The 26510-nt window shown below is 41.0% G+C and overlaps 1 protein-coding gene across 1 annotated transcript; it reads right to left on the bottom strand.

Annotated features, from left to right (window-relative positions):
- Positions 1–903: 903 nt before the first annotated feature.
- TBPL2 (TATA-box binding protein like 2) lies at positions 904–25976 on the bottom strand. Its single transcript, XM_065871930.1, has 7 exons — positions 25911–25976; positions 22783–23240; positions 21919–22006; positions 19609–19700; positions 16075–16242; positions 12527–12621; positions 904–980 (listed from the first exon to the last, which is right to left on the bottom strand). Exons 1-7 carry the CDS (start codon positions 25962–25964, stop codon positions 904–906), a joined length of 1032 nt encoding a protein of 343 aa, XP_065728002.1. The 5' UTR covers positions 25965–25976.
- Positions 25977–26510: the final 534 nt, after the last annotated feature.

Here is a 26510-nt window from a genome sequence, read left to right as displayed (position 1 = left end):
TGCACGGTGCCACCCAAACAAAAATAAAACAAAAAAACCCTGAACTCTCCCTCCCCACAAATGTCTCCTCATCTTAGTGAAAGACAATCACTGCCCACTTGGGAACAAGGGCCATGACTCCTGTTGGCCCATCCCTCCCTGTTAATCTCCACCTCTCCATCAAATGCGGCTGATTCCACAACCTAATTAGGTCTTGAAGCTGAGCTCTTTGCTCCAGCCTCTTAGTCTTATCTGGTCTATTTTAATACAATTACATAGGATTATAAAAGTACGCCCAAAAAGCGCAAAATCCCTAAACTGTTTTCAAAGTAGACCTTATACTAAACCTGAATGGTTCCTGAAAGTTTAAGATTTATTTTTAAGGGAGAGAAATAATTTTCTCTGACCATTTCAAACAAAAGGATGTTTATTTAATTTTTCTTAAGTTTTCAGACTTCCATGTTTCATTTGTATTCTGACAGGATCCTTCACAGGCCCGTACCTAATGGCCCGGATCATCTACTCAATATTTAAAAAGGCAAAAAATAGACAATTTTCTATCCTGTTTTATGCAGTTATTTGAAATTTCTATATATTGCTATGTATTTTTAGAGAACACATGTTAATGTACTACATCTTTAACAAGAGCAAAGCATTAAATTTTAATGATGTTACAGTATCATTCTAGCAAGGCCCTAAATCTTTCAAATTCTGAAGTAAGTTTACTTTTTCCATTTTAAAAATAACATACATGAGTCATTTTGAAAAAAAGTTTCTTCATTTCTTAGGCATAGTTACTCATACAGAATCACACTTTAATAACTGAAGTCAAAATGTGCATGGAATATCTGTAATCCAGCTGTTTCTGTGCTGGGCTTTTGCACATATTCAAACCAACATACTGTGAGATGTTGAATGATATACTCAGGTTTTTTTAAAACCCTTTAGAATAGGATAGATGTTTTCAAATGCTTCATAGATCTCAGAACGTTCTTTGGCACCTATAAAGAAATCCAAGTTTACATAATCATTAAAAACAATACAAAAATTTTCTTAAGACTAAAACTTCATTGTCATCTCCAGTTACTTTTAATACAATAACATCTCTTTAGGTGTACCTGAGAAGTGACATTTATTCCTGGTAAAGACAAAAGAATTTGGTGACCACAGCTACGTTCCCACAAACACATACCCTAGAGCAGAGTTCTCCAGTATCAGTATGTCTTTGGCCTCCTAGGGCATAGTATGAAATATGGAATGTTATCTCTCAGTGTGTCATGAATGTGACCACAGAACATGACCTTCATCAGCACCTGTGGGCACTTAGCTACCAGCAAAAGGAACTTCCTTTGATCTATTCATGTCTAGTTAACATGCTGATTCCCTAATACTGACTGAGACAAACTATTCTGAAGTTTTAAATTTCAGTATATGGGAAGGGATTATTAGAGGGGAAAACGGTACCATTGTTACCCTTAAAGTTTCAAGAGCTCTTTACTTATAAATGTTCTAGGAGTTAAGATGGATAAAAACGTGAATTAGACAGTCCCCACCCTTGAAAGAGATTATCAGTCAGCCCTACTCACGTCTCTCACCACCAACCACCACTACTAACTTTCCCCTTTCAAAGCTATGCAGGCACATTATGCTAAGGGTTAAGGACTGGTGGTATTTATGTTTATGTGGAACTGTCAGCTAATCGGGAAACTATTATCTGATATTATTGGGCAGGAGGCAAGGAGATAAATGAAAATATAAAAACTGTTAGCATGAAGAAAAATGGAGGTAGTTTAAGTTGGTAAAGACTCGTTCTTGAGAACTATAAACAAAGGGGAAGGCTCAGTGAGAGAGCAGGAATAACCTGTGAGAAGTGGTTATCTGGTTGAAGGATGGGACTAGTGAGAGGGAATTACCAAAATGAGGATCACCAGATTTGAGAAGCAGGTAGAAATCAGGATTCAGAATCCAGGATGAGCTATAATAATTTAAAAAATGGAAAATAGCAAGTGTTGGCAAAGAGACTGAGAAATTGGAACCCTCATACATTGCTGGTGGGAACTTAAAATGGTTCAGCTGCTATGGAAATCAGTTTGGCAATTCCTCAAAAATGTTAAAATAAGAATTACCATGTGACCCAGCAATTTCACTCCTGGGTATCTGGGTATATACCGCCCCCCCCCCCCCGATTGAAAACAAGTACTCAAACAAATAACAGGCATGTAGCTGCATATTCATTGCCGCACTATTCATAATAGCCCCAAAGTGGAAACAACCCAGTGTCTACCGACAGATGAATGTACAAACAAGTTGTGGTAGATACATACAATGTAATATTATACTGCCATAAAAAGGAGTCAAGCACTGATACATACTGCAATTGGATGAACCTCAAGAACATTATGCTAAGTGAAAGAAGCCAGACATGAAAGGTCACATATTGTATGATTCCATTTATATGAAGTCTCCAGAATAGGTAAATTCACAGAGACACAAGGAAGACTGGTGATTGCCAGGGGCTAGGGTGAGGGAGAAATGGTGAAAAACTGCCTAATGATATGGGACTTTATTTTGGAGTAATGGAAAGGTTTTGGCACTAGATGGGGTGGTTACACGACATTCTGAATGAACTAAATGCCCCTCAACTGTTCATTTTAAAATGGTTAAATTCGTGCTATTTGAATTTCACCTCAATAAATTTAAAAAAATTTAAGAATCAAAAATGAAGTACTTATAAGTCTAACACCGGGGGGTGGGATAGGTAAGGGCAACAAGTTACTTATTCATTGCCGAAGAATTTACTCTCTGAGTCTCCACCCTCAACGATGTGGGGTGGGGAGGAAGGTGAATTATTGACATGCTTAACAGAAACTCTGTACCTCTGAGGTAGGAAAAATCCCTTAAGTCTCAGCAAATTTTAATTATAGCACTAAAATTTTAGTTTCTAAAGAGATTGGTTTTGTAGAAACCAAAAAGTGAGTTGGGGAAGCAATTAAGTAAAACACTACTATAAAAAGACTCTCTGCCTCTGGTTTGATGGACTTTTTCAGCTTCTGGATACATTTGAATGGAACAGCTTTGATTGGGAGACAGTGAAGTATAATAGGTATAGCAAACATACACACATTCACCCAATGCCCCCCCTCCCCTAAACTAAGGTTCTTTTTATATTTAATTGAGTAACAGAGTATCTAGGTCCAGCATTTTGGGTAACCATGTACTTTGGGTTTTTTTTGTAACACTTAAAAAAAAAATCATACCTAAGAGCACTACATTCAAGCCCAAAAGAGTATAACGTTCTGGCATCCCCTAGAAAGTAGAAAACACCCATCACCCAAGAGGGAATGGACATTGAGAGTGATCATTAATTTATATCATAGAAAAACAACTTTAGACACAAAAGGGCTTTAGGGAAATTATCTAGTACAAGTTTTTTATTTCCTGTGTGGGAAAACGAGGCCTAAGAAGTTGAAGTTCCCCTGAATCATGAGTATCAGCTATGAGGGAAGACCTCATGTATCCAGTGTTCCCTCCTTTACACCAAAAGTCATCAAATAAACATTGCCAGGAATTGTAAATCCCAACGAGGGGATTCGGTCAATTTAGTGAAATATCTCCTCACTGAAGTATTGGCATAAAAATTTTGAGGAAACCTAAATTGTCCCCATAGTCAATCAATCTATAATCAAACATCCCAATTTGTAGCACCAGACTCTGATTATATATATGATCCTTGTCTTTTACGCAAAACCTACCACTCCTTTCCTTCAAGTAACGATGACCACCACTTTGGGGGATAAACGCCATTCCTAACTGCGGCAAATGAGGTAGAAATTCTGTGGCTGGTGCATTGGAGAAAGGACTGGCTTGAGATCAAACCATATGGGCTCAAATGCAAGGTCTACAACTAACTAGGTTTGAAATCACAGGCAGATTGTTTAACTTCTGAGTTTCCATTTCCTTACCTATAAATAAGGACAACAGCCTTCTCATAGGGTTACTATAAGGGTTACATGAGCAAGTTTTTGCAAAAAGTCCTTTGCAAACCATAACATTTAACAAGATTTAAGCCATTATTATTGTCCTAGAAGAATGTACTTCAGGGTTAGGGATGCTGGGATGGCTGGCCCACGAACACATGGCTTATTATTTGGTTCTGTGAGAACCAGTATCACGTAATTTCTCTTCTTCACCAGGGCAGGATTTTTGCCAGATGAGGGGTATGTTATATTTGCTTTGGCATCCTCAGCACCCAAAACAGTAATATGTACCTGGTACGCACCCAAAGTTTCTTAAATATCTATCACTTGGCGATAAGGTTTGTAAGCTCATCCCTACCCCTTAGCCAGCCCAAATATCACTTTCCAATACTACTTGGATTTTACAATACTATTCTTATACCAAGTCACAACTACACATCTTATTTTTCCAAGTGATAGCATACGCGTGTGCACGAAAATCTTACAAATTGCAAAAACCCCCAGCATTTAATCACTCAAGGTATACATTTTACAGTATATACTAAGTCACTATTAGTGGTGGATTCCCAGTAATGATTGACGGGGATATCCTGTTCTGTCTCTGGCCCACTCACTATTAAGTCTTGCCATTTTTATGCTGCCCTCTGACCTACTCATTTCCAAGAACCACTGACATCTAACTGATTGAGAGTGACCCTTGGTGACAAAGATCCAGCTTCTTCGTTCTTTATGCTGGAAGGAAATAAGTGCGTGAAGTATTTTTCTAAAGCCTCTTTAAATTTCATATTCCTATCATCTGGGCAAGGCATGAGAGCAAAATTTCACCTTTTTGAATGCTAGGGAAAAAAGAAGAGTGGGAGGTAATAACAGCTAACGTTTACACCATGTTTACTGTACACCAGGCCTTGTTCTTCTGCCTCCTCATAACACTTAGCAGGTAGCTTCTATGGGCGCCCGACTTTTACGTATGTGGAAATCAAGGTGGAGAACAAACTCACCCAAGGTCAACACAGCCAATAAATGGTAAAGCTTGGATTCAAACTAGACAATTGGCTTCCAGAGCTCAGCCTCTTAGCCAACACACCTGCTGCCTCTCACCACTAAGAGAGTATTTATCATTCCTTAGCTGACAAGGAGGATTAGGAGGAAGGTGCCCAAAAGACCACACAGGCGTTTTCACAGACATCGAAAGAGCTGGGGGACGGTGAGTACGAGAAGATGGTGGGCTCTGAAGCCAGGCATGTGCAGCACGTATAGCTGCTTGACATCGTTAAGGTTACTTGATCTCTCCATTGTCCTCATTTTTTTTTTTTTTTTTTTTTTCCGGTACGCGGGCCTCTCACTGTTGTGGCCTCTTCCATTGCGGAGCACAGGCTCCGGACGCGCAGACTCAGCAGCCATGGCTCACGGGCCCAGCCGCTCCACGGCATGTAGGATCTTCCCGGACCAGGGCACGAACCCGTGTCCCCTGCATCGGCAGGCGGACTCTCAACCACTGCGCCACCAGGGAAGCCCTCCATTGTCCTCATTTTACAGGTGAGGAGACTGAGATATTAAGTACAGCCTCACAGAGTTAACCAGAACCCACATAAAAGCCCTTACTCATCATAGTGCCTGGCACATGAGTGCCCAACATATCTGAACTCTATTACGTCTCATCTTAGAAGTGGAAGTTGACGTATTTGCTGTTCATTGTATATTGTTGCAGCAGATCCTAGCTATACTATTCATTTTACCATGGTTTGAGAAAAATCATTGGTCCTAAATGTCACATTAGCCATAGAAAAGCAGCACAGACCTGGAAAAGCAGTGTTAAGCTTGACCCAGGTCCCTTCGCTGTTTGCTGTCTGGGACCATGACAAAGTAGGATAGTAGAGCCTCAGCTCACTTAACCATTCATTCAGATGTAGACTTAGACATGGTGGCTGCAGCTTTGGCACCTCAAGGGAACAAGACAATTTTACAAGGATAAATTATTTTCAAAGACCCTGCAAGTGGCATGTGATACAAAAGTTTCAAATTGCCACCCATTTGTTTTATGTACATTGGTGTTCTACAGCTCCTACCTAGGGGAGAGCTGGGATCCACTATTTAATACAGTGAAATTCAAAGTATGTTTGTAATTTCAATACTCTAACACTTTCTAGGCAAAAGTTACTTACCCTTGTTGGGACCTTGATTTTAAAACAGCTCTGCCGAGTCTTGCCATGTTGGACTAGACCATGGGAGCCTCTAGGACTCCACTGGATGCTCTACACGACCATCCCCAGCTGAAGTTCTAGAGTCAAGGCTAAAAGGAAGCCTCTTTGATCCCTTTCCCCAGGTGTACACCCAAAATTGGGTCCTTGAGTTTTTAACCCACTTGCAGGTGAAAAGAGTCTAGGTAACTAAGGTTAAGGAATAAGGAGCATTTGTCTCTAGGTTTGGAGCAAAAGCAACCTAAGCCATGTTGTTCTAGGTAAAGTACTTTAAGACAATATGGCATAAACAGGGGAAAAAAACTCAATAGATGGTAATTACCCATATTTTAGTAGTAAGACATTGGCTAGCTTTTACTTCACAATACGTATAAGCAGAAATTTGGATTTCAATCAATATATCTCTTTCCGCCTCTTCACAAAAGTGATGATCTATGTCTTACAAGAGTGAAGAAATTTAGCTTTGCCTGTTCTTTGGGCTGAACGCATTAACAAATTTTAAGAGAAGTATACTGTATGGTCTTCTGGACTGTGTGTTGACAATCCTTTACTTGTGTGATTTGAAACTTCTAGCAAATGTGCACATGAAAGTTTTTTTTTCCTTTTGATTTGGGGTAAGAAAGTTGGTCTGAATTAAGAATATTTAAAGAAACTTGTTCTGGTGTACCTGTAATAGGAACTTAGCCTGTACTTGGCAATTTGCACTTTTAATAAGACAGTTCATAATAATACATAGCACATAGATGAAAGCATCCTTCCAAAGGTCTTGAAGTTTATTCCCTTGAGTAGGCCCTGTATTTGCCTCCAATATCTATTCTATTCCATTTACTTTGCAGACTTCTTCCCCTTCCTTCAGAACGTATAGAGGGAAACTTTATGTCAGTCACTAGGAGGTCTTAATTATTCCAGACACTATATCGGTGGCATCTGAGGAATTGCAGCTTTGCTGTATTCAAAAGGCTCTTGAATTCCAAACAGGCTTTCCCCACTTTGAAGACACATTAGATTACTTTTTAGAGAAAAGAAAACTACAAAACTTACTGAGCTTACTGAGTTCTAAAAGAAGACTTAACAACAGATACTCCGTGGTTTTGGATGCTGAGTGATAGAAAGTTTCTCAAATTAATTCAGCTAATGCAGAAATCTCAATTGGTTTTAGATGGGGCAAGATGTTATAAAATTTTAAAGTTTATTTGGAAGAATAAATATTTGAGAGGAGCTAATAAAAGAGAAGTAAACTGGGGATATAAAGAGGGGAATAAAGAGGGGAAACTGGCCCTATCAGATATAGAGACCACTAGAATTAAAGCACATTTATAACCACAACATAGTATAAATATAATAGGATTATCATAGCATATTTCTGGAGCAAAGGCAGGACTGGAGAACAGACCCATATATAAAAATAAAGGTCAAAAGGAGTCATCACAAGTTAATAATGAGGAGAACATGTAGTTTTAAGATGTCTAGCTAGCTGTTTGGGGGTGGGGTATAATCAATTTGGCTCGTACCATATAAACTTGGTATTCATCCTGGTACAGGAGACTAAAATGTGGAAAAAGTCAGACAAAATAAGGCAAAAATTGTAAACTTCAGTAGAATGGTACGGAAAAGAGTCTCCGGGAGAAGCAGAGGAAGATGGCCGAAGAGTAAGACGCGGAGATCACCTTCCTCCCCACAGATACATCAGAAATACATCTACACGTGGAACAACTCCTACAGAACACCTACTGAACGCTGACAGAAGACCTCAGACCTCCCAAAAGGCAAGAACCCCCCCTCCCCCCGCCACAACGTACCTGGGTAGGGCAAAAGAAAAAAAAAGAGACAAAAGAATAGGGACGGGACCTGCACCTCAGGGAGGGAGCTGTGAAGGAGGAAAGGTTTCCACACACTAGGAAGCCCCTTTGCAGGGCGGAGACTGCGGGTGGCGGAGGGGGAAGCTTCAGAGCGGCAGCGGAGGAGAGCGCAGCCACAGGGTGCGGAGGGCAAAGCGGCGAGATTCCGGCACAGAGGATCGGTGCCGACCGGCACTCACCAGCCCGAGAGGCTTGTCTGCTCACCCGCCGGGGCGGGCGGGGGCTGGGAGCTGAGGCTCGGGCTTCAGAGGTTGGATCCCAGGGAGAGGACCGAGGTTGTCGGCATGAACACAGCCTGAAGGGGTTAGTGCGCCACGGCTAGAGGGAGGCCGGGAAAGAAGTCTGGACCTGCCGAAGAGGCAAGAGACTTTTTCTTCCCTCTCTGTTTCCCGGTGCGCGAGGCGAGAGGATTAAGAGTGCTGTTTAAAGGAGCTCCAGCAATGGGCTCGAGCCGCAGCTATCAGCGCAGACCCCAGAGACAGGCCTGGGACGCTAAGGCCGTTGCTGCTGCCACCAAGAAGCCTGTGTGCAAGCACAGGTCACTCTCCCCAACTCCCCTCCCGGGAGCCTGTGCAGCCCGCCACTGCCAGGGTCCCGTGATCCAGGGACCACTTCCCCGGGAGAAGCACGGCGCACCTCAGGCTGGTGCAACGTCACGCCAGCCTCTGCCGCTGCAGGCTCGCCCTGCACTCCATAACCCTCCCTCCCCGCTGGCCTGAGTGAGCCAGAGTCCCCGAAGCAGCTGCTCCTTTAACCCTGTCCTGTCTGAGCGAAGAATAGGCGCCCTCAGGCGACCTACACGCAGAGGCAGGGCCAAATCCAAAGCTGAACCCTGGGAGCTGTGCGAACAAAGAAAAGAAAGGGAAATCTCTCCCAGCAGCCTCAGGAGCAGCGGATTAAAGCTCCACAATCAACTTGATGTACCCTGCATCTGTGGAATACATGAATAGACAACGAGTCATCCCAAATTGAGGAGGTGGACTCTGGGAGCAAGATAGATTATTTTTTCCCCTTTTTCTCTTTTTGTGAGTGTATATGTGTATGCTTCTGTGCGAGATTTTGTCTGTATAGCTTTGCTTTCACCATTTGTCCTAGGGTTCTGTCCGTCCGGTTTTTTTTTTTTTTACTTTAAAATTTTTTTTCTTAATTATTTTTTATTTTAATAACTTTATCTCACTTTATTTTATTTTACCCTCTTTCTTTCTTTCCACTTTTCCTCCCTTTTATTCTGAGCCGTGTGGGTGAAAGGCTCTTGGTGCTTCAGCCAGGCATCAGGGCTGTGCCTCTGAGGTGGTAGAGCCAACTTCAGGACACTGGTCCACAAGAGACCTCCCAGCTCCACGTAATATCAAACGGCGAAAATCTCCCAGAGATCTCCATCTCAACACCAATACCGAGCTCCACTCAATGACCAGCAAGCTACAGTGCTGCACACCATATGCCAAACAACTAGCAAGACAGGAAAACAGCCCCATCCATTAGCAGAGAGGCTGCCTAAAATCATAATAAGGCCACAGACACCCCAAAACACACCACCAGATGTGGACCTGCCCACCAGAAAGACAAGATCCAGCCTCATCCACCAGAACACAGGCACTAGTTCCCTCCACCAGGAAACCTACACAATCCACTGAACCAACCTTAGCCACTGGGGACAGACACCAAAAACAACGGGAACTACGAACCTGCAGCCTGCGAAAAGAAGATCCCAAACACAGTAAGATAAGCAAAATGAGAAGACAGAGAAACACACAGCAGATGAAGGAGCAAGGTAAAAACCCACCAGACCTAACAAATGAAGAAGAAATAGGCAGTCTACCTGAAAAAGAATTCAGAATAATGATAGTAAAGATGACCCAAAATCTTGGAAATAGAGAAAATGCAAGAAACATTTAACAAGGACTTAGAAAAACTAAAGAGGAAACAAGCAATGATGAACAACACAATAAATGAAATTAAAAATACTCTAGAAGGTATCAATAGCAGAATAACTGAGGCAGAAGAACGGATAAGTGACCTGGAAGATAAAATAGTGGAAATAACTACTGCAGAGCAGAATAAGGAAAAGAGTCTCAACCATTTACTTCAAGAATTTTAAAAACCTTCTTTATGTAAAAATAAGTCACCTGGAAAAAGTCACAAATAAAGTAGTTACTTTTGATATTATGGTGAACTCATACAAATCCTTAGTGAAAATAAAAACAAAAATAAACAAATGGGACCTAATTAAACTTAAAAGCTTCTGCACATCAAAGGAAACCATAAACAAAACGAAAAAAAGACAACCCACAGAATGGGAGAAAATATTGCAAACAAAGCAACCAACAAGGGATTAATCTCCAAAATATACAAACAGCTCATGCAGCTCTATGTCAAAAAAAAAAAACAACCCAATCAAAAAATGGGCAGAAGATCTAAACAGACATTTCTCCAAAGAAGACATACAGATGGCCAAAAGCACATAAAAAGATGCTCAACATCACTAATTATCAGAGAAATGCGAATCAACACTACAATGAAGTATCACCTCACACTGGTCAGAATGGCCATTATCAAAGTCCACAAACCATAAATGCTGGAGAGGGTGTGGAGACAAGGGAGCCCTCATACACTGTTGGTGGGAATGTAAATTGGTACAACCACTATGGAGAACAGTATGGAGGTTCCTTAAACTAAAAATAGAACTACCATATGACCCAACAATCCCACTCCTGGGCATATATCCAGAGAAAACCAGAATTAAAAAAGATAATGTACCCCCCGCCCCAGTGTTCACTACAGCACTATTTACAATAGCCAAGACACGGAAGCAACCTAAATGTCCATCGACAGAGGAATGGATAAAGATGATGTAGTACATAAATACAATGGAATATTACTCAGCTATAAAAAGAATGAAATAATGCCCTTTGAAGCAACATGGATGGACCCAGAGATTATCATACTAAGTGAAGTAAGTCAGACAGAAAAGGACAAATATCATATGATAACACTCATATGCAGAATCTAATTTTACAAAAATGATACAAATGAACTTATTTACAAAACAGAAACAGACTTACAGATATCAAAAGCAAACTTATGGTTACCAAAGGGGAAACGTGGGTGGCAGGGATAAATCAGGAGCTTGGGATGAACATATGCACATTACTATACATAAGATAACCAACAAGGACCTACGGTATAGCACAAGGAACTCTACTCAATATTCTGTGATATCCTATATGAGAAAAGAATCTGAAAAAGAATGAATATATGTATATGTATAACTGAATCACTTTGCTGTACACCTGAAACTAACACAACATTGTAAATCAACTATACTCCAATAAAATTTTTTAAAATTTAAAAATTAACATAAAGAAATTTAAAAAAAACTAAGTAGACAAGAAAGGAGTAAGTTATGTACATACTATTTACAAAAGATAAAATGCTATTTACAGGATATGTTGAAAAGTGATCAATTTCTAGTTCTGAGTACCAGTGAGGTTAAAGCAGTGAGATCACTTTCACTTATATAGTTAAAGTTTTCTTTTGTACATTTTTGTTTTGAATGCTGATGAGGTTCGTAAAAGACACTTAAGAAACATTGCTGGTAGGAATGTAAATATGATATAGGAGAACTGTATATATATACAGTTCTATGTATATATATATAACCCTTTTTAAAACAATTTAGTAATTTGTACTAAGAACCTTAAAAATGGTCCAATCCTTAAACAAAAGTTCAATTTCTAAGCATTTACACTAATAAAATGATCCCACACATAAAAACAGCCAAAGTTTTGTGTCATTTATAAGCAGCAAAGAAAGAACATATAAACACCTGACAATGGGAGAATAAGTTTGATGGAACAACATGTTAGAATGGAGGTCGGGAAACTTGGATCTGCTGGCCAAACCTAGTCTGCTGCCTGATTTTTGTATAGCCTGTGAGCTAAGACTGATTTTTATATTTTAATTGGTTGGGGAAAAAAAAAACGAAGAAGAGGAAGAAAATTACTTGATATATGTAAATTAAACGAATTACATTAAAATCACACCTCAGAGCCTTTTCCTTTATGTGATGTCTGCAGCTACTTTCACAATAAAATGACAGGGTTCAGTTGTTGTGACAGAGCCTCTACTGCCCAGAAAACCTAAAACATTTAGTATTTAGCCCTTTGCAGAAAAAGATTTGTTGACCCTTCTGTTGGAACACTATTCAGCCGTCAGAAGCCTTCATTAAGAGTTTGTAACAATGAGTTAAGCTACATATGTTATAATGTTAAAAGGCAGGATGTAAACATGTATATACATATCAAAGTGACATAAAAACATGGAAAAAAGTTATATTGTTTGACTATTGGGGCCAATGGATGATGCTATCTTTCTTTCTACTTTTCATTTTTTTCCCCAGGTATTCTAAAATACCAAGAATTGCTTTATAATAGTGCATAAAGCTATTTAAAAGGTAAAGCAAAGCACACACATAGCTATTGAATTTTATGAAAGTCAGAATCTTAGAACTTACCTGTCAACACAACTTTTCCAGATACAAAGATAAGCAACACAATTCGTGGTTTTACCATTCTGTAAATAAGGCCAGGAAACAGTTCAGGTTCATAACTGTTAAGATATAGAAGAAAAAGGTTAAAAATAGCACTATTCAACTACTTTCTCATAATATTTGAGACCCAGTGTGTACTGAAAAGCAGTTTTCAAAAGCTTTTTTACCAAAAACCTTTTGACCATGTGATAAAAGCAGTCTTGAGTGTCCTAGGTAATTTCTGTGGCCATCAAGAATAGAATTCATTTTTGGTCATAGTATTTTTCCAAGTGAAAATCATTTCACTTGGAAATGAAATTAAAATTAGAAATTAAGCTATAGATCAACATAATTTAGGACATCAGATCTAATGTTTCAAGATCTTGTTAGTTAAATATTCTCCATCTGTCAAAAAAAGTCTATCAATAAAAATACATAACACATTTTCCAAATTTTCCAAGTTCTACAGTAATGAGCACATTTTGTATGTATTTATAAACTGCTAAAGTTAACATTTTTAGTGGAGAGGACCTAAAAAAATTTCTAGACCACTGTAATTTGTCTTTGGACAGATGCCATATAAAGAAAGAAACCTAAACCATCCCAAGTTTTAAAAATTCAGGATTTGTTCCTACACATAGTAACTCACTCATATTTACTATTAAATGTAAGCTGGTTTCTCTGAGGAACAAAGGATGATTGGGCTAAGAACTGCTTCCCCACACTCCACCAGAGAGAAGAGGAGAGATTCCTAGAAAGGCCTGAGAAGCTTACAAAAAGAAGTCAGTAGTTAAGAAGAAGTTGATGAAATAAAACTATTCTCAAAACAATGGCTAACGGAGATATAAGAAAATGAAGAAATCTGAGAAATGGAGCACTATATATAATACATGTGAATTTTTGCACTTAAAGGGTGAGTCCAGGTCACAAAGAAAAGCTCCATTCCATTCTGCAATGAATAAGACCCATACCACAGCAGATGCGAAACTTCTTATTGGCGCCAGCAAGACGTATCACAGTGGTGAGGCTACCTATCTGAAGTACGTGGAGGTCATTACGGGTGGACATGTCTTCCTGGGACATCACTCTACCTTACTGCAGAAAGCCTGTCAGGACTTCTACCCACAAACCACTTCTGGACACTGGGGACACAATGATAGTAGCTGGAGCCCTGGGAAACTTCTATGGGAACTACAAGGTTCGAGCCAAGAAAGTGAAGTCTGGGGCACAGAAGAAATGTTTCCATCTAATCTTCCAGCCAAATCTTATGACACTAAAAGGGAAAAGAGAAAATAAAAGTCTTTGGTATGTAAATACCTGTAAACTTCCCTACACTGGGAAAGGAAACAGACGTCTAGGTCCAAGAAGCACAGAGACTTCCAAACAGGATCAACCCAAAGAGGACCACACCAAGACACACTGTAATTAAAATGGCAAGAACTGGGACTTCCCTGGTGGTCCAGTGGTTAAGAATCTGCCTTCCAGTGCAGGGGATGTGGGTTTAATCCCTGGCCAGGGAACTAAGATTCCACATGCCGTGGGGCAACTAAGCCCACGCACTGCAACTAGAGAGCCCTTGTGCCACAACTACTGTGCCCATGCGCTGCAACTACTGAGCCCATGCACTCTGGAGCCCGCATGCCAGAACTAGAGAGAAGCCCATGCACCATAACAAAAGATCCCGCATGCCGCAATGAAGATCCTGTGTGCTGCAACTAAGACCTGATGCAGCCAAATGAATAAATAAATAAATATTTTTTAAACTGGCAAAAATTAAAGATAAAGCGAGACTATTAAAAGCAACAAGGGAAAAGCAAAAAGTTACATACAAGGGAACTCCAATAAGGCTATCACAGCTGACTTTTCAGCAGAAACTCTGCAGGCCAGAAGGGAGTTGCACAATGTATTTTAAATGATTAAAGGGAAAAAGCTACAACCAAGAATACCCTACCCAGCAAGGCTGTCATTCACATTTGATGGAGAGCAAAAGTTTTACAGACAAGCAAAGGCTAAGAGATCAGTACCACCAACCCAGCTTCACAAGAAATGTTAAAGGAACTGCTTTAAGTGAAAAAGAAAAGGCCACAACTAGAAATGTGAACATTACGAAAGGAAAAAGACCCTGGTAACATCTTTCCCAACAACTTTCAGAAAAAGTTGGTTCCAAGAAAGATAGACAGGAGGTGCAAGGCTGAGGATCTGGAAGATAAGATGAAGCAGGAGTTGAGAGACTCTTAAAAATGAAGGTTTTACTATGAATCCAGGAGTTATTCCAAGATTGAAGAAAGAAAAGGACACATAAAGAGGCAATATGTCTTGCATGGGGGACTTCCCAATGAACTCAGTGGGTACCTCATAGGCACTCAATAAGCCTATGCTGAAGAAAATTGAGGCAGAGGAAAAAAGAAAATATAATCAAGGGGAAAATAAATATTGCCTGAAAAGTATCATAAAAGCTAAATCTCAGAATGAACAAATTTTTTTGGAAAGTTAGGGGAAGAAAAAGGCAATTTGTAACTTCTGTCTAGGTCATGTCTCAAAGGAGAGCTAACAAATGTCAGCTCACAAGTGTTAGAGAAAGCAGAGCTATGTGATCCCTCTCTACTCTATTAAACAGAATGATTGCTCAAAGGCAAAGGGACGGAAAAGTAGAATGAAAGGACTTCAGTTCAAGTTAGATCATGAAAATTTAAGAGCATCTGTGACTCGAAGGCAGTTCAAGTGCCCTGGCCCCAAGTGTATATCCCAAGGGGTGGCGGCGTTTGGTGTTTGTCGGTCACCCTCCATCACGGCTCTCTGAGGGCCTGAGCAGGCTGGGAGAAGCACCGAAGCAGCTGAGGGAGGAGGAGGCGCATTTGCTGTTGAGATGGAGACGTTACGTGTGAAGAAGCCAGGCAGCCTAGAGATACTCCCAAAGGAATATGAATCTGTGAAAGAACAAACAATAGTGGGGGCTACAGCTACACACAGAAAAAGAAAACCCTTGAACAAACTCAACAGGACAAAAACTAGATAGGATTGTCTTCCGAGAACGTGCTACGGCCATTCTTTTTTTTCATCTTCTCTCCAGCCCTTTCTCCCCTCACCAGCTGTCAGCCCTTCCTACTTACCTCATCCATGTCATACCCCTTGCTCTTCTGGCCACTGCCACCACCCCCCAGCCAGATTTGTTTAGAAATCTATACATCCGGGAGTCTCAAGATGTGGGCCTCGGGACAGCAGCGCTGGCATCACCTGTGAGCTTGTTAGGACTGCAGATTCAAGCAGAATCTCTGCATACCACAGCCCAGGCAGGAATGTGTGTTGATACGCTGCCCAGGTGATTGCTAGGCAGTTTCGTTTTGAGAACCACTATTGCAGAAGATTGGACACGCATGGTAAGCAGCGAGGACTTAGGTATAGCATCTTAACCTTTTCACTTCTTGTAGTTTTTAAAAAAATTATATTTCTCTGAAAAATACATTATATAAGCAGCCCATAATAGAACTTTAATAACTTGGGAAACTCAGAGTTAAGTTATGCAACAATCATACCTACTGAACTGCTGATGGGATAGCACCAAACCTTCCAGCCTAATAGGAAATCTCACATCACAGCTTCCAACCATGTTCTGAATTTTAAAATCGAGGAATCTGGCAGGAAAGCCCAGCTTCTGCACCACACGAGCATACTTTCTTGCTGCCAGTCGAGACTGCTCTTCGCTGGGGAACGGCAAATGTAATTAAAGATGTCTTAATCACTACGACTGCTAACTAGCTGGGCTTTATTCACACACTTCCCTGATTGTATTTTTAGCATATGTACCGTGTTTATCTTTCAGTGTATACTAGGAAGCTATAGACTTTGAGGAGAAGGACCTACCTCCCCTACTTTTGTCCCTAGCACCTAGAAAAGGGTATGGTACAATGTACATTTGTTGAACTGAATCATAAACAGATTTTTGTCTTCATTTGCCATCTTTCACATATAAGGTAGTTTTTTCTTTTACTTGTTTTAAGTGTTATTAGATGAAATTAACTATTCCGCTGGTTCTCAGAAAGTGTCCTCAGGCCAGCAGCAGTATTACCACCTGAGAACTTGCTAGAAATGCAAAGTCCCAGGTCCCACATCAGACATGCAGACATTCTGGGGTTGGGGCCCAGCAATCTCTGTCTTAACAAGCCTACCAGTGACTGTGATGCTCACTAAGGTTTTAGAATCATGCTTCTGGTCTAAAGGTGTGTGCCATTTAGATGGGAACAGCAGTAACAAAAATAAGGACACATACACACATACAAAAAAAAAATCAACACGAGGAAGTAAGTTATGTGCCAGCTGAGTGGCATAGATAGGATGCCAGGACTTGGAACTTTATGGGACAAATTATATACTTTAAGAAAAACATGAAAGTACCTCAAAATCTGCCCAATGTTGCTCAGGTTTTCTCACACAATTGTCATTCAACTCACACTCAATATGAGAAAGAAATAGATTCATCCAACTGTGTGGCTATGTTCTTCTAAATGTTTGTCCTACTCCACCCTTAAATCCATGGCAGAGAATGTGAAATCCTGAGATCTGGGGCTTTATTTTTCATCAGATACTTTTCAATGGTCACTGCCAAAATAAAAACAGTGAGTAGCAGGGGTTGCCAAACAGGGGCAACACCTGGTGGGGGAATCCTATGAATTCCACCCACTCTTATGGGTTATCCCCACCTTTAAGTTGAAAATCAGAAGTACGTTAAAGAAAAGCCAGATTGAACTTATTTGCCTGGACAAAAGGGAGCGAGCGGTAGAGTCTCTTCCCAATCTAGATCTGTCACAACACTGGGCCATTTTCACATCACCTCATCTCATGTTGATTCTCCTCATCCATTACCAACTCCTGAAAAGTCCCTAGCAAGGCCGTGTCCCCAAGACAGCAGTGAAATAAGTGGTTTCCATTTTGAAAAACCACATTTTGCCTAAATGACCCATTACATCTTCCACAGTGCTAATATTTATAAGGTCAAATTTCAAGAATTTGCATAGCCTTATAGTTTCTTGTATCACACAGAAATTCCCAAACAACTAACAGTTAAAATCTACATACATTTTCTTGTACAAATATTAGGAAATAGGTTAAGAACCTCGAAATTTCACCACCAGTGGTAATTACCACTGATAAATTTGGCTCCTCTGCACTTTTCTGTGCAAAGGCAGGTATCCTGCACTATGCAAACTCTGATTATTGCAACTAAAGAGAATACGTTTGGTTAAATTTTTGGAGATAATTCTGATATCTCTTATACTAACCAAACTTTGACAACTCTCTATCCAAAATTCAACAACCAGATAGATTTGGATAACAAATATCTCTTATAATCTGAACTCACCATCCAAGCTTTCACTATCAGATTTTGAGAACCAAATAAATTCAGATAGGAAAAAAAACCTCATGAATTAGGAAAAAAAAACTCATGAGTCTGTGTGTTCTCCCCTCGCACAACTTATCCTTCCAACTCAATATACTATACATGGCTAAATAATTTTATTTTATGATTTATTCAAAACTGTATTGCTAGAAATGTGTTCCCTCTGCCCCTGTTTTAAACAATGCTGAAATGAACATCCTTGTAGTTATCTTGCAGAGTTGTCCAAAAATGACTTAAAAATGGAGATTTCTAGGTCAAAGGATACACAGATCGACAGAAGAGAAAGGCCACAAACTTACTCAGACACAGGTAAAGAACTTAACATGTAAAAACAGGTGGAGGAGAAATACAGCAAAATAGATTCTTCTATAAATGTACTGGGACACTGACTGGGCATTTGAAAAAAAATGATCTTATATTGAAGTAAAATTCTAGACCTGCTCTGCCCAATATGGTGGCCACTAGCTACATGTGGCTATTTAAATTTAAATTAATTAAAATTAAATAAAAAGTTCAGTTCCTCTGTGGTATTAGCTTATTTTAAGTGCTCAAAAGTCACATATGACTAAAGGCTACCACATTGGACAGCACAGATACAGAACATTTCCATCATCCAGAGAAAGTTCTAGATGAGTCAAAACATTAACCTCCTTTCTTCAATACAAAGCAGGACCTGAAAAAAACCAGAAAAATATATGGCGGTCAATACTTATGTCATGTTGTGTGTGGAGAACGCCTTCCTAAGCATGAAGCCAAACATTGAAACCATAAAAAAAAAAGCTGGATAGACTAACCATACACACACAAAATTAAATTGCATTAAAAAAACCCCATAAAATACCACTAACATTAATATGGGAAAAACATTTGTGGTATAAAATGGTGAAAATACTTAAATACCAAAAGACAAATATCTCCATAGAATATTGGGCAAAAGATACAGTAGGTAGTTTACATGCTTACGAAAAGTTAGTCTCACTACTAAGTGAAAAGAAATGTGATTAAAACAACTTTTTGCCAATCAATTTAGCAAATATAAAATACAATATTAACACCCACTGTTTACCAGAGAAAATGAACACTAGGTGCATCTCTCGAGCGAGGAGAAATTGGTACTATCTTTCAGGAGGATAATTTCCTACTAATCCTCTAACACTTAGAGGGAAGAGCAGCTCTCCCACTAGTTCTATGGTGAAAGGATCTACATCAGCACATGGCTACCTCTGCATGAGATCCAGGAAAGATGAGCCTGTAAGAGATTGCCTCCTGAGTGAATGCTCAAGCTAGTGGTCAAGAAATGTCTAATTTCCCTCCTGTAAAAAGTTCTATCCATTCTTCTGCCTGCAATGAGGAAAATACACAAGAACTTCTTTCCCAGGTTTATAACAGGCTTTACCACTACTATAGCCTTTTTTTTCTCTTTTAAAATATACCTTAGAAACAAGTTGTAATAGCCTAGTAAAGCCCCCTTCACTATGGGGGACTGTAAAGTGGGATATAAGTCCGTATTATGAGGCTGAATGTTTTTAACCCCAAATTTGGCATTTCATGAATTTAACTCCTTAGCAAAGTATTTTGCTTCTACGATGTGTTTTAGAACCTTAATGCCACCCTTCCTTGTTTTACATAGTGAATTATTTGTCTGGTAGTGTGGGAGGACGGCTTCTCTTACCTTCTGGCTCCTGTGCAGACCATTTTCCCAGAGCTAAATATCAGGGCTGTAGTCCTGGGCTCTCGGATCCTCATTATGACGGCGGCAAACCTCTACACACAGAAGCCAAAAGGACAATTAGCCTCTGCTAGGGGTTAACACTATTCCAGCTGACCAGCTGGGCTGGACATGAAAACAGTGTTGAATAAATTGAAATTTAATGGGAAAACGAAAACCTGTCTGGGTCTATTCTCCCACGTTAAGGTTAACAAAATGATCATGATTCTAAAATGTACATACTTAGAAAAAACAGGTAAGAATAATAATAGTAAAGCTAAAATTTAAGTACCTGTTATGTTTCAGACCCTATGCTAAGAGCTTTGTAGGTTTTAACGCACTTAACCTCATGACAGGACTGAGTTGAATCCATTATAATTCCCATTTAGTGCACAGGGAAACGAAGTGGTTATTTAACTTCCAACATTATACAGGAAACAGTTAAGTTGAGATTTAAAACCACGACTATCAGACTCCATGCTTTTTGCTTTGATATACTTTTCTTTCAAAGACTCTTTGAGAAAAAAAGAAGTATGGAGTATGTTACAGCCTTGCCAAGACTCTAGAATGCACTAAAAAGCAGCCAAAATATAGAACAGAATACATATATTGATAGGCGTTCTGAAGATGAATGACAAAAAGTTGATTTGTCAAGCTCTTGCCCGCCATAGTCCTCAATGTGGTCCCCAGGCCGGCAGCACTGGTAAGTCCTCCAAGTGTTGCTGACGCAGGGGAGGGCTGAGAACCACTGGCCTGCCACATCGACTTCCCCCATTAAGCTGGGAAGGAAACTGGGGTGGGTACCATGCAAGACCAAAGTTCCATGGGTTAGAGCCACTCCACAGGACAACAGATCACTCCAAGGCCAGACTGGCAATTTCAGATATGAAGTGTTAACAGTAAAAGAACCCTGAGTCAGCACGACACAGAGCCGAGCAAGGACTATTGATGTTTTCTAGGTGTTCACTAAAAAGGTAGTGCTCGGGCTTCCCTGGTGGCGCGGTGGTTGGGAGTCCGCCTGCCGATGCAGGGGACACGGGTTCGTGCCCCGGTCTGGGAAGATCCCGCATGCCGCGGAGCGGCTGGGCCCGTGAGCCATGGCCGCTGGGCCTGCGCGTCCGGAGCCTGTCCTCCGCAACGGGAGAGGCCACAACAGTGAGAGGCCCGCGTAACGCATAAAAAAAAAAAAAAGGTAGTGCTCTCACCTGGCATTCATTTTGTTAAATTCTTAAGGCAGCTTAAGTGCCAAGTCAGAATTTTTCTGGCTGTCAAGTCCAAGTTTGGACAGATTGTGTATACCAAACTGAGAGGAGAGCAGAGGATGGTAGAGGATAAAATATGCTTAAAATGTTGATTGCTCAGTAGTGTGGTCCATCATAGCTACAGCCATAAAAATCCTAGCTCATCATTGCCTTTCTGTCCTCATCATAGCCGGCTACATGAAATATAAATAGGAAAGCTTAGCTGCATTCGATAACATTCAGGCAACACTTCAGAGTTCAGCAACAACACTACACAACAGGAAAAACAAATATTTAATCCATAAATAGTTGATGTTGGCAAGGTCCTCTGGGTTCCAACTAATATGGCCTTTTTCATCTAACTCCATAAATCCTCCACCACCCAAGACAGTGAACTTTTTCCCAGCAGGGACCAGGCCTCACTCATCTTTGTACTAAGTACAGAGCCCACCAAATCGTTAAATGTTGATTGAATTAACAAATCCACTTCCTAGGTAAACAGACCATTGAAAATGGGATACCTGGCCTTGGGAGGACACAAAAAAGAATAGATTTTATTAAACTTTGACGGAAAACAAAAAATCCCTGAATCTTACACTTGAACTTTACACTTTAAACAATTGAGCTTTCTCAGGTAAGAGAAACTGTAAATGGAAAAATACACAGGTGTCAGGAGATAGGACAAAAATTAGAAAAAATGATTTCCAAGAATATGATGACATTGTAAGAAAGTTAGCATTTCCATAGTCAGGTTGAAAATAGTCATACTGAAAGGTTTTTCTGAATGCCAAGGGAAAGAACTTTTAGGAACTGCTCAATAATTACTGTATTCAACACAGAAAATGAGATTATTTTTTTATAGGTTCAAAACAGAGAATGAGCCGATTAAACTTGTGTTGCCAAAAGCTTTTCACTAACAAATTTTTTCTTTTTAAAAAATAAAAACAAAGGAATGAGTCAATATCATGATCATATGAAGGAAAGAAAATCTAAATAGAACCTAACTGTGGAAAAAATTACTGGGAAATCTTACCTTTGGGTTATATTCTGCATTTTTTGCATGCAAAGCTATTTTCTTCAGATCCAATTTACAGGCCAGGTTCACAGTGGAAACTATATTCCTAAAGAAAAAAGTCAACCTATGTGATGAATTGGGAGATTGGGATTGACATATATACACTAATATGTATAAAATGGATAACTAATAAGAACCTGCTGTATAAAAAAATAAAAATAATAATTAAAAAAAGAAATAAGTCAACCTAAGTTATACCAGATATAAAAAGTAAAAAATAATTAAAACGCATTAACTTCCTCATTTCATAGGTTTGGGTGACTTCCTGGGGGAGAATTATTCTAAATGTGAAATGTATAATAACACATTTAGTAGTTAAAGACTCCTCGCTTCCACTGCAGGGGGTGCGGGTTTGATCCCTGGTCGGGGAACTATGATCCCACATGCCACAAGGCCAAAAAAATAGCTTTTTCTAAAATTTCCTGACTAGCTGACTAAAATTAAGCTTTAGACCTTTTTAAAAATGTCTCAAAATAGAAAGCACAATATCAAATCAACTTGCAAATCAAATTCAATTTTACATCTTTATATCCTTTGTGTTATTCCAACTCCAGCCACAATTTTCAACTACAGTGCTTTACTATAAACAATACAATCCTTCAAGACTGTGTATACTCACCTTTAACTCCCTCTTAGGAGATCAATAGTGCTTCATTTTACAGATAACCAAACTGTCTAAAGTCCATTACGAACTAACAAAATCAAGGATAATGACATCTGAAATTCTCTTCCCTACACTATTATCATCCCATTCAGGAATATATTGATGAAATGTGTACTCAGAAGCATCACCCATTTAAAGCAACAACAACAACAACTTACTGTAGTTGAGGCACAATTCCAGAACATCCTGAAACAGGGGTCACTGGCGTCATGGGAGTTATGGATGCCAGAGGCAAGGAGTGTGGTTTCTCAGGAGAGGGCTGGGCTGAGTCAGCATCACCAGGGTGGAGATGTGGATGGGAATTTGACCCACCGCTGCTGTTTAAGGCCAGGTCAACGTCCTGTTGGCTGGGTAATGGCAACCTACTTTGCCAACTTTTAGTTTTACAATTTTCTTCAGTTTCATGCTTGCTTCTGATGACAGTCTGTTCTTTATTCTCTTGGGTAAGCTCATCTGGTAGGAAGCTAAGATCCACAGATGAGAAATTGCCAGATGTTTCTGTGACTTCTTCAAGCTGTGAATTAAACATAGTCTCTGGATTGGATGAATTAGGTATGTACACATCATAAGGCACAATTGGGCTGAGCAGGGGTGATCTGGGTGGAGCAAGGTCATCCTAGGCCATTCCCAAAACAGATAAACAAAACACAACAACAGAACATCATGTCACACCAAAGGGACGCCGCCTTGGCTGGCAGGCAGTGTGTTCACAATGAGGCAGTTCAGGTAGCTTATATTCATGCCCTGCTCTTTCCACAAAATATCATTAAAATTCTACTGTAGGGTTACAACACACTTAATGAAAACAGGAAAGTATATCTTAAAATGCAGAAAAAGCATTTTTCATAAAATGTTTTCCCTACTTTGGTTAGACCTGTAGTAAGTTGCCACTCTAAATCCAATTTTGTAACTGAGGCAATTTGGCAGCCATGCCCTAAACTGTGTGTACTTTGAAGAGTACAGATTTTCTGTACTCCTTAAGTTGATTTAAAGATTTTTTTGGAGTTTTAAATTCGTATTTTAAAGAGAAGAGCAGTAAGTGAAGGAAGCTGAGGAGACAGCTTTGAGTGCTAATCAAGCCTCCACAAGGAGCCATCTTTATTTCTTCTAGTCAAAGGAAGGAAAAGAAATCATTCCATTTACGTGAATGTGCAATAGGGAAAAAGTTATTGAAATTTAAATGGCAAGACTAGTTTAAATCAATGTATTATACTTCCAGTCCGGGGAAGGCTGCTCAACTTCCATTATCATCAACCGAGGGAAAGAGGCGTGCAACTGAGGGAAGCAGCTAATGTAAAATTCATGGCCTTTGTTATGGAAAAAAATCCTTGGTACATATATTACCATCCACTTCACCCAAGTTGCAGGCCTGGATTCTAGATTTTGACCACTGCTGGCAGGATAACCTCATCCCTTAGAAGATCATACTTCTGACAATTGAACAGTCACCAGTGCCTTGTGCTGCATCTTCCCCAACACAAAACTATTTAGCTAGTGTCTGGCTAGATCCTGTTGAACTGTGCTGTTACCACAAGTCCAGCAGATGGCAGGGGTGACTAAATGTTAGAAGAAAACACTTAAGAAGAATGCATTTATTCTCTGGAAATAAGATTTGACCTTATTTCATTTTGAATTATGTTATTAGTCTCTAACTCCCTCCACCCCCATCCCACAGATGGGCCCTGAGGGACACTGAGGTGGGGGACAATGGCCCAGATTCCTCGCCATTGTTTTTTTGCCCTCTTCTGTTCTAGCCAGAAAAGATTCCATCAGCCAATTCACACTTACTAAAGCACTAATATCTGCAACTATCAGTGTCTCCCCTCCTTTTTCCCATTATGGCATTTTAGCAGGGTACAAAGCCTCCACCCAAAGAACTAAACTTCAACAAGGAATTTAAGGCAATGGCAACAAGATATCAAAGGGGGATGTTTTATGGCAGTGGAACCCTGACAGCCTCCTTTCGAGAGAATATGCTTACAGAGTATTCCCTGCATCCCTGGCCTTATACCTGAAGAAACTTTTTGTTAAACTGTCTTTGCAGAGTCATTAACTCATCTTTCTCAGAACCTTTCCAACGTGGGCTCTCCTTTTGCAATGTTAAACGCTGTGGGACTTCACTATTTCTACCTCATTGCTAATCATTGTCTAGTTAAAAATCCAGGGACTTCCCTGGTGGCGCAGTGGTTAAGAATCCACCTGCCAATGCAGAGGACACGGGTTTGAGCCCTGGTCCAGGAAGACCCCACATGTCGCATAGCAACTAAGCCCGTGTGCCGCAACTACTGAGCCCACGTGCTGCAACTACTGAGGCCCGCACCTAGAGCCGGTGCTCCGCAACAAAAGAATCAATCACAATGAGAAGCCCGTGCACCACAACGAAGCGCAGCCCCTGCTCACTGCAATTAGAGAAAGCCTGCGCACGGCAACAAAGACCCAATGCAGCCAAAAATAAATAAAATTAAAAAAAAAAAAAAGAATCCGGGGCTTCCCTGGTGGCACAGTGGTTGAGAGTCTGCCTGCCGATGCAGGGGACACGGGTTCGTGCCCCGGTCCGGGAAGATCCCACATGCCGCGGAGCTGCTACGCCCGTGAGCTACGGCTGTTGAGCCTGTGCTCCGCAACGGGAGAGGCCACAACAGTGAGAGGCCCGTGTACCGCAAAAAAAAAGAATCCGACACCACCCCGCCAGCCGAAAGTTTTTCCCTTGCTTTTCTTTTTGAAGACTCCTTCCTCTCGTTTCTACAGTTCTTAAATTAAGAAACAAAACCCGGGCTTCCCTGGTGGCGCAGTGGTTGAGAGTCTGCCTGCCGATGCAGGGGACACGGGTTTGTGCCCCGGTCCGGGAGGATCCCACGTGCCGCGGAGCGGCTGGGCCCGTGAGCCATGGCCGTTGAGCCTGCGCGTCCGGAGTCTGTGCTCCGCAATGGGAGAGGCCGCAGCAGTGAGAGGCCCGCGTACCGCAAAAAAAAAAAAAAAAAAAAAAAAAATCCCAAAAAACGTAAGAATCACAAACTGAAAGAAGCCATAGGTGCCTCCAATTTGTATTCATACTACACCAGGTTCGAGCTCTGTTGGCAAGCTTGGGTAAGTTATTTCAACTCTCGAACCTTCTATGTTTTTCAACTGAAAGACGGGGATAATCAAGCCCACCTCCTAGGGTCGCTAGGAGTTTTACGAGAGAGAAAATAAAGGCAGAATCCTTAGTGCGCAGCACCCAGCGCCCAGCAATGGGGCGGGATGCGGACCCTGACTCTGGGACCGTGGCGGCGGCTTCCCGGCTCACCTGGGCGGCGCACCGGGCCAGGAAGAGCTCCAGGCACGTTTCTTCCCCCTCCATGGACGGAGGGCTCACTGTAGTCGTTTGGGAATCGAATGGAGGAGCCAGCGCGAATCGAGCTGCCGCTAACTGCGACGAGGCGCGCGGAGCGCGGAAACCGTTTATCAGCCCGCGGCCGCACGTGGCGAGGCGTGGCCCGGGCTGGGGGCGGGGAGCCGGGGACCAGGGGCCGGGCGGGGGCCTTTGTGCCGGGCCTGCGCAGTCCACGCTCCTGTAGCCGGCGCGAGGGAATAGATGCTGAGCCAGGGAGCTGGGTGCGGAGCTCAGCAAGGGGCCCACGGGTCGCGAGCAAGTGAAGAAGAGCTGGGGCTGGGAGGAAGACTCTCCTCGCTGGGGTGCTGTCACCACACCCGCCCACAGCTGAGAAGCAACTCGGCCTGCAAATCAGAAGATTTCCTTCCACCTGCGAGTGCTGCCTTTGCCTCCTGCAGGAGAAAAGGTATCGGTGTTCGTAGCATGAAGGGTGAACGAGTTGGACAGTGAGAAAATAAATTTTTTAAAGATATTCTTTTCTTGAGCAGAGCGAGTGGAATTTCAGGCGCTTTA

This window comes from Phocoena phocoena, chromosome 2, assembly GCF_963924675.1.
Source record: "Phocoena phocoena chromosome 2, mPhoPho1.1, whole genome shotgun sequence".
In the NCBI taxonomy this organism is placed as follows: domain Eukaryota; kingdom Metazoa; phylum Chordata; class Mammalia; order Artiodactyla; family Phocoenidae; genus Phocoena; species Phocoena phocoena.
This window is presented reverse-complemented; position numbering and strand designations above follow the sequence as displayed.

What these genes read in the sequence shown, in the direction of transcription:
- TBPL2 (XM_065871930.1), bottom strand. Translation starts at nt 25,964, where the DNA reads ATGGAGGGGGAAGAAACGTGCCTGGAGCTCTTCCTGGCCCGGTGCGCC. An exon ending in GGAATTGTGCCTCAACTACA is followed by an intron (nt 22,007 to 22,782) that starts GTAAGTTGTTGT and finishes TTTTTTCTTTAG; the next exon opens with GAATATAGTTTCCACTGTGA. An exon ending in TCCCATCAGCAGTTCAGTAG is followed by an intron (nt 12,622 to 16,074) that starts GTATGATTGTTG and finishes ATATCTTAACAG; the next exon opens with TTATGAACCTGAACTGTTTC.